This window comes from Pogona vitticeps, chromosome 5 (assembly GCF_051106095.1).
Source record: "Pogona vitticeps strain Pit_001003342236 chromosome 5, PviZW2.1, whole genome shotgun sequence".
Lineage (NCBI taxonomy): Eukaryota > Metazoa > Chordata > Lepidosauria > Squamata > Agamidae > Pogona > Pogona vitticeps.
The window spans coordinates 177,746,549-177,762,890 of record NC_135787.1 but is presented as its reverse complement, the minus strand read 5'-3'; the positions used below and the strand labels follow the sequence as shown (position 1 = coordinate 177,762,890).

Here is a 16,342-nt window from a genome sequence, read left to right as displayed (position 1 = left end):
GACCTGAAGGCAGCAGGAAAAGAGAAAATCAAATATCAAATGTATTGGCTCCCTTAAGGAAGCCATAGGTTTGAGTTTGCAATAGCTGAGCAGGGTTATTGAGGATAAGTTTTTTTTAAATTATTTCTTTAATCTTAATTTTAGAACTGCAGAGCTGGAAGGGACCCTATGGATCATCGAGTCCAGCCCTTGTCAAAGAGGTACAGTGGGGAATTGAGCTCCTAGACTCTGGCTCCGGAACCACATCTTGGAAAAAGCTCTTTCATAGCAAGTTGATGAGACATAACAACAACAAATATATCCAGGAAGTAAAATCATAGATGTTTATTATTTTCCTTTTCTATAGATATAATTTTTATGTTCTCTTTTGTACGTAGGTATAAAAATACTCTGTGTTAAGGTTATACACCTCTGCCCTGGACTAATATGGGAAGGTTGTTTGCACCACAAGTTCTTCATCCATTAGCTGCAACAGTATTTTACATTTCACAAGGTCCTTTTGAAGATAAACTGAGGCAACCCTGAGCATCCTATTCTTGTACAGAGGAAGAACATAAAGAATGTTGTGCAGCACTTATCTCAGTTTATAATCACCTGTATATGTGAATGTTTATACACTGGGGGCTGCCACTATCCACACATGAACACCAATGCCTTCACATGAATGCAATGGAAACCTTAAATATGTATTTATTTATTTGACATTTACAAGCAAATACTGATAATTACATTCAGGTAACTGTCAACAGTGTAACTTTTAAGGTTGCCGGTTATCACTGGATGTTACCGAATGTCAACAGCTACAAGATACTGGACATGCAATGGCACTAGAATGATTTTATGCAGTACATTTACATAAATACAGAGGTATTCTAGGGTTCCTAGGCAATTCTTACAATGGAAAATTTGATACAAAAAGCAGCAAACGTTGTGAGTGGTACTGTGTAATTCATAAATCTATCTCTGGTATCACACCTCGTAAGAAGATATGGCGAGAAGGAAGCTGGATTGTCCTGTTCTGAAAATGCTGGCATGGAACCTCCCATTATCCACAGACGAAAATACAAAAGTAGGATCACCTTTGGATAAGAAAAGGAGTCATTGGTTAATACTAAAGAGAGGCACATTTTCTCCATGGCTACCCAACCACAGGCCATCATAGTACAGTGGTGCCTCGCTTAACAAGTGCCTCGTTAAACGACAAAACCGCTTGACGATGAAGTTTTGTGATTGCTTTTGCAATTGCAAAACGATGTTCCTATGGGGAAAATTCGCTTAATGATGATCGGTTCCCTGCTTCGGGAACCGATTTTTCGCTAAACAATGTTTCTGAAACAGCTGATCGGCAGTTCTAAAATGGCCGCCCGCTGTGCAAAATGGCTCCCCGCTGTGTTTTCAGGACAGATTCCCCACTTTATAGGCAGCGAAAATGGCCAACCCTATGAAGGATCTTCGCTGGACGATGAGTTTCCAGCCCATTGCAACACACTGAACCGGTTTCAATGCATTTCAATGGGCTTTTTTGTTTCGCAAGACAATGTTTTCATAAGACAGCGATTTTCGTGGAACGAATTAACATAGTCTTGCGAGGCACCACTGTACTTGACTTCCCTGAACCTCCACAAACAATTGACACTCTTCAGACTGATAAGCCAGGCATGGAGAAGACATGATCTTCCAGCTGATAGCCCATCAGCCCTGGCAGATTTCATCAGCCTTGGCCAGTAGACTCAACACGGAGATGATAAGAGTCACACACCAAGTCCATGTCTTCCCATCACTGTTGTAAATAGATAAACTGATTTGTGGCTTGGGATCGCAACTCCTTGCATTCCCAAGCATGGCTACCTTATCTAGAGCAATCTAGGAGCTGCAGTCCTGAACACAAATATGCACATCTCTACTGGGAAGCCTTCTTCTCTAACCACTATAATTCTCAGAAACACTCTTGTATACAAGCAGAATAAAGACACAACAATATTAGATTACTCTTTGAAATGAGGAACCAATATTCATAAGTACTGTAATTCTATCTCAAGAAATTAAAGGAAAGAATAGTACTTAATATCATTACTTACATAGGTAAGTACCAAGGCAGCCCTCTTTAAAAAAGGTCTTGTGGTGTGTAAGAACTTCTGTTTATTACGCAGGGTCAGGTAACTGAAAAGTAAAAAAGAAAAGGAGGAAATAAGAATATTTATAGAAGTAGCTATCAATGGTCAGAACTTGGAAGGACATGATTTACAGCTAGGCTGGTGCGCTTATCTATGGTATAAAAAGGATAAAGAGCAAAAGCATTTTAATGTACATATGATAAGAAGAGCTTTATTGGGAACGTGGAGAAAGATTATACAACAAATTTATCAAAAAACACCTGTATGGGTATCACCTATAGAGGCCTTTACACAACCTAATCTCATGATAAAAGCAAAACTTTTACGATATCAGGATTTATTTAAAAAGGATGGTGAATTAAGGTCCAAAGAAGAGCTAGAGTCACAGAATATTTACATAGACTGGTGGTCCAGAGCACAGCTGGAGTCTAGATATATAAAAGACAAAATAGAAGGTTTCTACTCAGAACAAACAATGTTCGATAAGCTTTTACTAGGTTCAAAAGATAAAACAGTTAAGAAAATGTATAACTATCTGTTAGAAATTAAAATGCAAGATGAAATGGTTAAAGAATGTATGATTAAGTGGGCACAAAACAAAGGGCATAATATTGATATTGATCAATGGTTGAAAATATGGCAAAATAATATAAAGCTTACAAGGTCAGCTAATTTTAAGGAGACTATATATATAAGATGTTTTACAGGTGGCATATGACTCCAGAAAAATCATTGAAGATGTATACAGATGTATCAAATGTGTGTTGGAAATGTGAAGCACATGTGGGAAGCTATTATCATATGTGGTGGTCATGTAGAGTAGCGAAACAGTATTGGAAAAGAGTGCATGCTGTGTTGCAACAAATATTGCTCTGTAAATTGCCATTAACCCCAGAACTATTTTTATTATGATACCTGATAACATAGATAAGACAAAGGAGTATATAGTTATATACATAGTCACTGCAGCCAGAATTTTATATGCCAAAAATTGGAAAAGTCCGACGGTACCGAAACAAGAAGATCTTATAGAGAAGATAAGGGAAACAGCTGAAATGGACATTTTATCAGAAGTGATGAAGGACTGTCCTTTACAAAAGGCAACTGAAAGATGGGACTTATTCTATAAATGGATTGAGTCAATAGACATCGTATGAAGAGCATACAGTGAAATGAGAACTTAAATCTGGAAGGCAGAAAATAGTAAAAAGAGCAATTTGGAATTTTGTTATGGCAATATGTATAGAATGGATGTTAGTATGTTATTGTTTCTCCTTTCCCCCCTTTACCTCAATTCCCCTTTTCCTTTCTGTCACCCCCTGTTAAAAATAAATTAAAAAAAAAAGAAAAAAAATGAAAGAGGGGAATTATTATATTTATATACAGCACTCTCTCTCTGCTAATTTTTTCAAGGCATTAACTATATTACATCACTTAGTATTCAATAATACATGGTTGTTGCTATATGCTATATGCTGTCTATTGAAACTGACTTATGGTGACCCTAATAGGGTTTTCAAGGTAAGTGAGATAATAACCTTTGAACTACAGAGCTGAAAGGAACCCTATGGTACATTGAGTCTAGCCCTCCCAAGGAGGCACAGTGGGGAATTGAACTCCCAACCTAAGCCACTGAGTTACCCAGCAGGTATCTGAGCTTCCATGGCTAAGCAGGGATTTGAACCCTGTTCTCCAGAGTCCTAGTCTATCACTCTATTCACTGCACAAAACTGGGTATAAAACAAACATGGTACAAAAACATAAAAGAGACATACAGGAGAAGGAAAAACCCAAGTAACACGGCCAACACCAGGCATTCTAGAAATACTCCATGAATGGAAGCATAACAGGTCAATAACAGGAATCTTTCCACAACTGTAACTCTCTTTCCGTTAACTAAAGTCACTTCTGTTTGTGAAATGAAAGCTTAGGAAGCAAGCCTCAGCTACATCCATTCTTTTCACATCATAATAATGATAATGATAATAATGATGATAATAATAATAATAATATTTTTTTAGGTTTTTTTTCATTTAAAAAGGTCTTAAAGCAGTTTGCAATATAAATACACTAAACGAGAGGCTAAAGATAATAAAATATAGAAGAACAAAGCTTATTAGAAAAAAGTTCATTTAAACAGGCATAACTGACAGTGTTAACAATTAGGAAATAATCAGAAAAACCCCAAGGTAAGCAAACAGGTCTTTACAGCAGAAACACAACACTTGGAGCCTGCTAAACCCAAGAAGGAGATCATTTCACATGATGAGCCCTACAAACAGCACTCTGTACCACAATGGACCTCTTTATCCCTAGGTACAGTAAACTGACCCTAATCCATAAAAGGTAACTGGATTTTTTGGGGGGTGGGGGTAGGTAAATATTTAAGGTGCCTGATTTATGCTGTTCAGTTTCTGAAGTAAAAAAGGAACAGTGTGGTGTGCCTCCACCACATTTACCCAACTAGTCACAAAGTTCAAGTCATATTGCAATTGGAAGTTCCAACAGCAAAAGAAAAAAGAGAAGAGGTTACAACATTTCACTGTTTAAAAGAAAATGTCAAAAGCAATCTTCTGATCCACGCTTTTACAGCAGACAGCACGCAACCTCCAGAACCCCTTGAAAGTGTGAAGAGAAGCTCTCCATGCCAATGAAGAAAGAGAGACAAGGTCGGCACAAGACGGGTTTAAAGTTTAAACACAAAGAAGAAAACAGGAGGGAATCTGGATCAATTCCAGGAGTTGCATCGTCTAATTAAAACAATCTTATGAAGGTCCTGTCAGAAGAAGTAATGAAATAAGTCACCTACTGCAACGAAGGTTAAATTATCTCAGCCCTTCATGTCAGTGTTTGATCTCCGTATCTAAACCGAATGCCAACAATCTTACAAGGTCCGAAATTCCCCAAACCTCCACTGCTTTCAGGTGAAAACTCACTTAAAAATGCAACTCTACATGGCTCTCAGTATTTGACCTCTGCCTTGATGTGAAGTCACTGGAGGAAACAAGCCGTTGATTTAATTAATCTAAGAGCCGGCTCTTACCACCTCCTGTTCATCTGCTTGCCTAATAGACCCACCAAGAGTTTTCTACAAAACCTTCTTGACTCCAGTGGGGTTTTGATTAAAAGCACACACTACCTTTTGAAAGCCTAAGAAATATCTGAACTCGGTATACTGCAGAACACTGTCATTTGTCACCTGAACTACAGAGGAATCTCAAAAACACATAGCCAAGTAATGAAATAAGCCAAATACCTCATGACTCCAACAGCTGTCATATAAAAGCTATAATTAACTCAATTTTTCAGGTAATTATGCCCATCTAATCCACAATATCACATTCAAGTCACACTGTGAAGTTTCATGACTCCCAGGAGTGGCCCTTCGTGTAGGGAATTAAATCTATATCAACTGCATATATGAGAACACAGGGCATTTGTTCCCAGCTTGTATCACATTGCAGCTGAAAAGTCACTTTTTTGGACTATAACCTCCAGAATCCCCAGCCAACACAGCCACTGGCAAAGCTGATAGGAGAACTGTGAGGGATGCAGAAAAAAAATTACTTTTAAAAGCTCTGCATAAGTGACTAAACCCTACCATACTTTGGGCATATACTGTATTTGCCGGCGTACAAGATGACTTTTTGTGCCCCAAAACATGCCTCCAAGTGGGGGGGTCATCTTGTACGCCAGGTGCACTTCAATTGGGCCAGGAAGGAGCCGCCGCCACCACCGCTGAGTGGGGCTGCGCTGGCCGGGGAGGAAGGCAGTCGGGCAGGCAGGCAGGCAGGCAGTCTGGATGGAGGGAGGGAAGCACATGCCATGCCTGAGTGGCCAGAGCCCGCCGCCGGGCTGCCCACCACCCCGCGCCGCTGAACCAGCGGCATGCTCGCTTACCCGCCACCAGCCCGTTTTCCTTTTCCTCCTCCTGCCTCCGCCCAATCAGCCTCTTGCCCTCTTCCTCGCCCTCTTGCTGCCATATCTCAGTGGCCAGAGCCTGTTGTCCTGCGCTGCTGAGCTAACGGTGCACTCGCTCGCCAGCCACCCACCCGTTTCCCTTTTCCTCCTCCTCCTGCTGCCGCGGCCCGCCCAGCCTCTTCTGTGGGGGGGGGTCATCTTATATGGTCGGTCGCCTTGTACCCCGGCAAATACGGTAATGAGAGGACAAGACTTGCTGGGTAACACAACCATGTTAACAAAAGTTGAAGGCAAGGGCAAAAGAGGGAATCCTAAACCACAGCATTTAATTTTCAAGATCTCTGGAAGGCTGTCAAAGATAGAATCTTCTGGAGATCATTAATTCACAGGTCACCATAAGTTTGAAACGACCTGATAGCACATAATAAAAACAACATATAGAAATAAAGTCATTAGATTCTGTTCCATCATGCTTATAATGTTTTATGAACTTTGCATGAAGATCTAGTTTATGGGATTGCCCACCCTCAAAAGGGAGGTGAGGAGATTATACTAGGAATCTATGAGGTCTCAGTAGTCATGTGGAACTCCAGAAGTCCTGGTACCTAATAAGTGAGCTAAATAATAATGTGCCGTCAACCCTTTTTCAGAGTTTTCTAGGTAGTGAGTACTCAGAAATGGCTTACCATTCCCTTTTTCTGGAGATGTCTCGGGACTGTGCAGTTTGCCCAAGGCCACACAGGCTGGTTCTGCTCATAGGAGGCACAGTCAAGAATCAAACTCCAAACCTCTGGTTCCTTAGTCAGATACCTAAGCCACTGAGTGATCCAAGCCAGCTAACAAGTGAACTACCTTGGGTTATTTGCACCCAAACATCAGGAACCTCAGGCCCCTGGCTCATTTCCGGTCTTCCTGAGGACTCAGTAAGGCCTTCTTTTCCAGCCCTTCCAAAATGGACCTATAGCCCCTTCCTCTGACACCACTTTTCAGTGGCTTCTCAGGTATCGCTAAGGCTATCCATCACTTCAAAAAACTGACGCGCCTCTTGTGGGTCAGGTAATGGCAACCTTTAAACCAGGGCAGTCCAACCTTTCACCTTCCCTGGGCCACATTAGAAAATGAAAATTTGGTTTGGGCCGCACATAAATTTGGTTTGGGCCACATGGGGGGGCAGCCCTAGCCGTCCTCTGCAGCCCCACTCCAAGCACGCTTACCATCAGCTGCGATCTCAGACAGTAGAAGCTGCCAGCTTCAACTCCGGCGGCTTTATGGGGCTGGGAGGGTGTCCACCTATTGAAGGGGATGGTACAATGCAGTCACGCAGCCCCCCTCTCCTCCCCTCCCGCTCTGTCCTTCCCTCCCTCCCTCCCTCCCCCCTAACCGTTGTGACGTGCCCCAGCCGCATTCCGGCTGCAAGTGCCGGCAGTGTATCTTGAAACTTTGGAATTTCTTTTAAAAAAAATTGCACTGGGCCGCATTACGAGCCAACCTAGGCCACATGCGGCCCACGGGCCACAGGTTGGACAAGCCTGCTTTAAACTAAAATAAGGCCGTGTTTGCTGATCCCTTTTTTTGCCACTGGAATGCAGCTCCCAAGAATGTCTCTGGAAGGGAATTTTGGCCCTTGGGATGAAAAAAACAATGTTTCCTGTTCTTGCCGTAAAAGACTTTTTCATCCTCTGAAAGAAAAAGAAAAAGCAATATAGCACCATGTGTGATGGGCAGATAATATGAAATATCTCGACGGTCAAGTCTGGTACAAATAAACAGAGTATCTTACATTCTGTCACCTGAGGATTCAGTCTGTAAAAAGGTGACAGGCTGGTCCCTGAGATGCTGTTATCTCTAATTCAGAATCAAAAAATATCTAGCTACTCGCCATAACAACAGAGGAAACAATTCCAAAACACATCTCTCACTGAGGAATGTTTAAAAGTCACACAAGGAAAACGCAGCCAGCTCTACTCAAGTGTTAGAAGCAGAAAGAGAAATATGGCTCTACAAAAATTGTTGTTTAATTTTTTAAAAAAAAACTTGCTTTCATGTTAGACAAAAGTATTTGGGGGAAAAATACACAAGGTACATGAAAATAACTCCTTGCTTTATTAAGCATCTCCTTGTTTGTTGCTGCAATCGCTGCTTATTCCTGAAAGTACTAGGTTTTTTGTTTCCTTGTTTTTTAAAGTAACTGACCATTAAGTCACTACAAAGCTGCTTGGTCAGATAGATCCTTTTAAAAAAAGACTTTCCGTAATTAGCTATGATCCAGGCAGCAAATAAAGTAATGCTAAATAAAGCAAGGACTGCTTTCATACACCTACATCTCATGTGTAAGTCTATACTGTGTAAATGTATATACAGTTTGAACAGGGTGTATTTGATTTAAATAAAATCTATTTAAATAGTGATTTAAATTTAAAAAATCAGGTTTTTGATTACTTAATGTTTTTTTAAAAATATATCTCAATCATCATTAATATTGATCTTTTTTAAAAAAAAAATCATTTGTTTTTATCCTCCCTGAGTTTGAAAGGAAGCAAAGATAGCAATTTAGTGGTTGCACTATTGTGGAAAGAAAGCTCATTCCAACAGGACACTGCTGTATCAAGGCCTTTTTTAAAAAATAACAATATCTGAAGACAGCAGGGTAGGTGGCCCTGTAAAACTCAAGACCATGCAGGTTTACAGGAGTATTAAAACTTGCTGGTACCAGATGACTTTGTGCAAACACAGACACACTCCTTGGAGGACTAGACAGCTTGTCTTTGTCAAGATAAAAAACAAAGAGGCCCAATTCATTCAAGCAAAAGGAGATTCCCTGTGGAAATCAAGGATGAGGAAACTTTGCCTCTTCAAATGCTTTGGACTTCAAGAAGCCCTAGACAGCATGACCAAAGCCAACATGGCAAAAGATTATGTGAACGGCAGTCCAAACCAACTAGACAGTCAAGGTTGTTATATGCCATCAGGTTGCTTCTGTCTTATGGAGATTCTGTAATTCACTGGCCTGTAAGGAATCCTATCATTAACATTCTGGCTCAGATCCTGTAAACTCAATGCTGTGGTTTCCTTTATGGTGTCAATCTCTCTCGCATTAAGTCTTTCTCACTTCCTACTGCTCTCTACCTTTGCCAACATTACTGTCTTTCCCAGTGAATCTTAATCATTTAGGTAGTAATACACATTACTTCAATCATTTCAGAAGTATAATAATAATAATAATAATAATAATAATAATAATAATAATAATAATAATAATAATAATAATAATAATAATAATAATAATAATAATAATTTATTGTCATTGTAAGTATATACACAGTATACCCATACAATGAAATTCACAGACACCCAGAGACCAGACACATGCACACACACAAAATTCCCCAAACACTCCCCTCCCACTAAAAAAAATCCCCCAACACTCCCCACCCACTAAAAGTCCCCACTAAAAATACAAACATCTACACCGCAGGCCAAGTAACAAAGTCCAACTAACTATTCACTACTGGTGGTCTTTAAGCTCATTATTAAGTGCAATTATAGCTCTGGGATAAAAACTATTCAGAAAACGTGTGGTCCGAGTCTTAATTGTTCTGTATCTTCTGCCAGACAGCAACAATTCCAAAAAGTTATAAGCAGGATGGGAAGAGTCTCTCAGGATGCCTTGTGACTTCCTCAGACAGCGGGATGTGAAGATGTCATCCAGGGTTGGTAGCTGGAGCCCGATGATATTCTGGGCAATTTTAATGGTTCTCTGTAGAGCTTTTTTGTCCGCTACAGAGCTACTCCCAAACCATGCCAGAATGCCATAGGTTAGGACACTTTCAATGGTGCTACGATAGTATGACAGAAGTAAAGGCTGAGATAAATTTAACTTGCCGAGCACTCTCAGGAAATACAGCCTCTTCTGTGCCTTCTTCATTAGCATGTCGGCATTTATAGTCCATGAGAGGTCCTCTGAGATGTAAGTGCCCAGAAATTTAAAACTACCAACTCTCTCCACTTCCTCGCCATTTATGTACAGTGGTATATGTACATTTCTCTTCCTCCTAAAATCAATTATGAGTTCTTTAGTTTTTTATTTTATTTTAAGTGTGAGATGCTAGCCCTTCTGCATTTAGGGGTCTGCTTGTTCATTCTGGGCAGCCCTTCAGAGGCCTGTTCTACATAGCAAGGCCAGTCTACATATTTCAGGATGCCTACTGTTTCTAAACTTCCATCAGTTAGGTAGAATTCTGCTCAATATTCCACCATTTAGAGAGAAAGTGTAATCAACTGAAAGAACTCACATTATCTATTCCACATTATGTCTGTGTAATGAGGCTCCAGAAGGAGATTCCTGGATTAGCACAGTAGAATACATTTGCTGTGGTTAAGAAGGTTATAAGGCCAGTAGTTTAGGCCTGATAAAAAGCTGACCTCCACAGCAATTATGGAACCATAGTAAAGAAGAGCTCTGATGGTAATGAAGCTTCTACTCACACTCAAGCAAATGCAATTAGAACACACACACACACCTCAACATGAGAAAGTTGGAGACTGATAGAGGAGCATGAGGGGGTTGGGCTTTGAGCTACTCAAAGCTGGTAAAATGCCTCCATGGGAATGCTATATTTCATAGAAACACATAGTTAATCACCAGGGGATGCGGTGTACTGTGGCACTCTGTGGCAGCCAAGCCAATAAACAGTCTAACAATATGGCATCTTAAAGACTAGTACCTTTTATCTGACATAAGCTTTCTTGTACAGTAGCCCACTTCGTCAGATGCACAGCTGTTAGCAGTACAGTACAATACTTGTACTTTAATTTATTGCAACATATTGCCCAGAACGATCTTTCTCCTTGTCTATGTCTGAGAAAAATCTGCTTAATGCTATTAAAAAATGACAGTCAATGGCAGTATAGTCATTTTTCTGCTGTCATAAAATCCAGCTCTTTTTTAATGAACAGCAAAAGATTTTGTGAAGAAGAAAATTCAGGCAGCTTCTTTGGGGGAAGCATGGACAATCCCCGACTCATGATGCTCCCCCTGTCAGTGGACATAATCTTGCCACCATCCTCCAATTCAGAACTTGAATTCCTAGCATAGTGGTTCCCAACCTTGGATAGCTCGGGTGTTCTTGGGTTGCAACTCCCAAAAAACCCAGGCAGTCCACTTGATGCTGAAGGCTTCTGGGAGCTGAAGGCTTCCAAGAACAGCTAGCTGGGTTACCCAGTTTGGGAACCACTGAGCTAGCAGTACCACCCTTACGGAAGTTTGTGACTGCAAGATCAGGCAAGGGTAAAAGAGGACAAAGTTAATGACACTATTCATCACAGAGCAACCCAGAGCTAGCGAAAAGCTAATTATAATACAGCTCTTTTAAGTCTACATACAGCTCCAGTGAGGTTTAGCTTCCCATGGAGAAAACACCTTCCTGTAACTGTCCTAGTAAGAAAGTGCTTCAACTAGCATAGCTCACTTGTAGTTTTCCAAGGGTCTATACTTACCATTTGCTCTCTACGTAAGAAGGCTTCTTTCTGCCTAGCCTTCGCCTGTTGTGACTTGACTTTACCAATCTGATCTGACCTGATCTATTGTGGCTTTATTTTGCCCACCTTGGACTGGACCAGAGTCAACTTAGTAATGATTCTAGAACAAACACTCACAGAATGGGAATCTACTAAGGAAACAATGTTTCTCTAATTTCTTCTTTATCACAATCCCAGCACAATTTGATCACGGACTGGACACACAGCCCAGTTTCCCAAGGATGCACTGTGCTTGGAGGTTTATAGCGCCACCCCCCGTTCCTATGGCAATCCGCGTTTCGGTTTACAGATTTTTCACTTTATATAATGTCCCGTAGAACTCATTAATTTCGTAAACCGAGATACTACTGTACGTAAGCCTGGATGTCCTGGTTTTGGAGGTGGCCAGGAGTGCATGTGCACAGTTGAAAGTGGTGCGCCAGCTGCACCTGTTCCTTTGAAGACAGTTCATAAACTCCAGCTGGTTCAAAATGCAACAGCCAAACTGCTGACTGGGGTCAGTTATGGAGAATATACCTGTACGTCTCTGCTACAACTGCACTGATTACCAGTCCACTTCCAGGACCAATTCAAAGTGGTAATCTATAAAGCCCTATATGGCTTGGGTCCAGGCTATCTGAAGGACCATATTTCCCCTTAAGTGCCTTTTCAGCACTGAAGATTATCATAGGAGGCCCTCCTCTTGGTCTCATTGCCAGTGCAGGCATGGTTGATGGAGACACAAAATGGGGTCTTCTCTATGGCTTCTCCCAGGTTATGGAATGCTCTCCCTTGGGAGGTTAGGTTGCCCCCTCCCTTTTATTCTTCAGTGGAAGACCCACCTGCTCAGGCAGGCTTTTAACAATCATAACCGAGTCCCTGAGTGCCGTTTTTAGTTGGGTTTTTAAATTTTAAAATGTTTTAATTCTACTTTTTTAACACTGTGAGCTGCCTTGAGTCCTATAAATAAGACAAATACAGTAGATACATACACAGAATTAAGCTTCCAGATTCTTCCCCGACCACTTAGACCATCATCTTATCTCTTTGCATTCTAGGAATCATCTATTAGTGCTTTTTAGTTTTCATAATCAAAACTCGCGCTTTATGTTCTACCGTATTTTTCGCACTATAAGACGCACTTTCCCCCCACAAAACAGGGGGGTGGAAAGTCTGTGCGTCTTATGGAGCGAAGAAAACAGATTATTTTTTCCTGTTTTCTACTCCTAAAAATTTGGTGCGTCTTATGGAGCGAAAAATACGGTATATCTTCAGTGCGTGGCTTGGCAACTCTTGTTTGTAGTGCTGTTTCCAGAATGGTTTCCACGCTCACACGGTTCTCAAGGACCATGGTGTTACATAACAGCACTGATGTTACCTGTCTGTCATGGGTTTGGAGGGAAAGTTCCATCCTATGGGGAGTGGAAGGCGGGACATCAGGAGGAGGGGCTGTACTGTATAAATATGTGATGCCTGTGTGGTGAAGGGAGATGCTGAGACAGACTGTGAGACACTGGGTTGGGACGAAGCAGCAGCTGGGGAAGAAGAAGCTGTTGTGGGAGTCTGGGTGTCTGACAGGGTACTACTGTGTGTCAGAGTACCAGCCTGAAAGGTTCAGGGGTCTGTTGGTTAGCCAGAACTGATGGGTTCAGGGTCTGTGCTTTAAGTTAAAGGTTCTAGGTGAACCAAACTGTATGCTTGTGTGTGTGAGAATAAGCCACGTTACTTTATTTTATTCACCTGATTGTTTTATTTACCCTGTTTGTATTTAAAATAAACCTTATTCTTTCATTGTTTAAAAATCCATCCCTGGTCTGTGTGACTTATTATAGGGAATGGTTGGTGGCAGCTTAGTAACTGTGTGATAGATCCCAGTAGGTCTGGGTTTGTCACATTGATTGGTGTCCAGCGTGTGGGATACGACTGGTCCAGTTGTCCAGCGGTCCAGCAAAGCCTTGGCAGGTGTGCCCAGAGCAAGGGGGGTCTAGTCAGGGACAGTCTGAGGCGCGTAGGTAATCTTCTAGGTGTACCTCACGGGGAGGTGCGCTAGTAGAAGAACGTGCCAACTGGGGAGACTTAGATTAAGGTGCTCTGAGGCAGCCTAGTTTTGGCGGGAAAAAGCTGAGGAAAAACTGCGTAGCAACAGCGAGCTAGCTTGCCAGCTGAGAGGCCCAGCAGAGGGGGGTAGGCTCTGACTCGATACTGTTGCAAGTTTAGTGCTGAAGAACAGCAGCAATCTCTAGGGAGAGCTGGTTCTGAGGCAAAAAGGAAAAAAGTGGTCGTTTTATTCTGAGGCTTGACTTTTTAAAGCAGCCTGTTCTGAGGGGGGGGTATGCCCTTGACTCGAAGCCAAGTAGCAGACATGAGTGAAGTGAAAGACCCCCAGATTGACCAAGGTTCTGAGGATGAATTTGGCTCAGTGCAAGGTGACAGCACAGGAGAGCAAGACCCAGAACTCAGAAAAATACTCATAGCCCAACAGCATGAACTGAGGGTGAGGGAAATGGAGGAAAGGGAAAGAGAGAAACAGCGGCAATTTGAATTAGAGAGAGAGAGAGAAAGAATGGAAATGGAGAGGGAGAGAGAGAGAATTGCTCTGGAAAAAGAAAGAATGGCGTTTGAATTAAGAAAACTGGAACTGATGAACCAGAACAATAATAACAATAGGGATTCTGAGGGAGGCCCTTTGTCTAAGGCTGACCTGAAGAAATTCCCTGTGTACCACAAGGGAGATTGTCCTGAGGTGTTCTTTTCCTTAGTGGAAAGAGCGTTTGTGGACTTCTCAGTGAGGGAAACTGAGAAGATGACCATCATGCGATCTTTAATCAGTGGTAGCCTGGCTGAGGTTTATGCCGAGATGCCTGAGGAACTGATGAAAGATTTTGCAGAGTTCAAAAAACTGGTGTTTGCAAGACATGGGATAAATGCAGAGCAGCTGAGACAAAGATTCAGGTCCCTTACCAAGAAGCCAGAACAGACTTTTACCCAAGTGGGGGCCCAATTGGTGAGGCTGCTTGAGAAATGGCTATCGCAGGAGGGGACAGAGACCTATGAACAGCTTAAAGACTTGATAGCCCTGGAACAGTTCTATTCAGTTCTGCATGGGGAATTGAAATTCCAGGTGAGGGAAAGGAAACCGAAATCTGTGGCAGCAGCCGCAGAAATCGCGGATTTTATCTCCCAAATAAGAAAGCCCTTGGGTGAGGGGAAATCTGTAGGTAAACCCAAAGAAACCTACAGCAAGTACTCTCAGGGACCAGGGAAAAGCCAGCAAGGGGGAGGGGCCCATGGTGAAGGGAAGCCCTCAGGCATGAAACCAAGCCCTCAGAATTTGGAGGGAAAACCGAAACAAGAGGAGAGAGAATCCAAATACACCAGAAAATGCTATTTCTGTCAGGGAAAGGGTCATCTGATCTCAGAGTGTGAGAAATTGAAGCAGCTAAAAGGGATGGTGCCTCAGAATTCTAGTGGGACCAAGCCAAAAGCTGTGTTCTGTGTCCAGAAAGAGCAAGGCTCAGTGTCACAGAGGGAGCCTGTTGCCATGGCTACTCAGTCTGGAACAGCTACCTATGCTGATCAGGCTGAGGAAAATGGTCCTCTTGTGGAGGTAAAGCGCTGCTTGCTGATAAAAACAGATTCTCAGTTGTTTGAGACAGCAGGGGTGGACGTAGGAATACTTGACCGGCAGTATAGGGGGCTGCGGGACACTTGTTCCCAGGTAACCCTGTGCCATCCAGATATTATTCCTAGGGAGTTTATAATCCCAAATGAGAGCATGAAGGTAGCAGGGATTGAGGGGCAGGTAATCTCTCTGCCAGTAGCAGAGGTACCTGTCAACTTTCAAGGCTGGAGGGGAGTTTGGCGGCTAGCAATTTCATCGACTCTGCCAGCAGCCGTGCTCGTGGGAAATGACCTGGCTGAACATGTGAAACGGGTGCTAGTGATTACACGCTCACAAGCCACCACAGAGACAGTTCAGGGGGGTAATGATGAGCCAGAGACGGAAGCAGAGGGGAGTTCAGAAGCTGTGGTGGAAACCTTAACCACAGACAGCAGATTTGGACAGGAGCAAAAGGCAGACGCCACTCTCCAAAAGTGTTTTGAACAGGTGACTGACGCCCAGCTAACACCTGAAACCCCAGTGAGATTTCTGGAGGAAAAGGGGATTTTATATAGAGAGACCCTGAGGAATATCTCAAAAGGGGGAGATGGGATCAGAAGTCAGCTGGTGGTACCTGAAAAGTATCGCCCCATGATCTTACAAAGGGGGCACTCTGACATGTTTGCTGCACACTTAGGAGTGAACAAAACACAGCAGAGAATCACACAGAATTTCTACTGGCCTGACATAGGGAAGCAGATCAGGGAGTTCTGTAAACAATGTGATGTGTGTCAAAGGCAGGGGAATAACCGCGACAGGACTAAAGCAAAGTTGTGCCCTTTGCCTGTGATTGACACTCCGTTCAAATGCATAGGGGTGGATATTGTGGGACCTTTGCCCAAGGCCACAAAGAGGGGGAACAGGTTCATTCTAACAATTGTGGACCATGCCACAAGGTATCCTGAAGCCATACCCTTGACTAACATTGAAACTAACACAGTGGCCGATGCTTTGGTGGGGTATATGTCCAGGATGGGATTTGCCTCAGAGATAATCACAGATTTGGGCGCATCGTTCACATCAAAGCTCATGAAACGCTTATGGCAGATCTGTGGAATTAAGCACAAGGAAACCACTGCTTATCATCCTGAAAGCAATGGGTTAACTGAGAAGTTCAATGGGACTCTAA

At 42.4% G+C, this 16,342-nt stretch overlaps 1 protein-coding gene across 4 annotated transcripts in view; it reads right to left on the bottom strand.

Annotated features, from left to right (window-relative positions):
- Positions 1 to 16,342, bottom strand: part of TMTC1 (transmembrane O-mannosyltransferase targeting cadherins 1) — a 210,272-nt gene that overhangs the window by 124,027 nt on the left and 69,903 nt on the right. For all 4 annotated transcript variants that reach the window (XM_078376280.1, XM_072999904.2, XM_078376279.1 and 1 more), the window contains 2 exons: positions 2,079 to 2,160; positions 976 to 1,079 (listed from right to left, as the gene is read on the bottom strand). In XM_078376280.1, the coding sequence (XP_078232406.1) occupies positions 976 to 1,079; positions 2,079 to 2,160 (186 nt within the window). The remainder of the gene's footprint in view (positions 1 to 975; positions 1,080 to 2,078; positions 2,161 to 16,342) is intronic.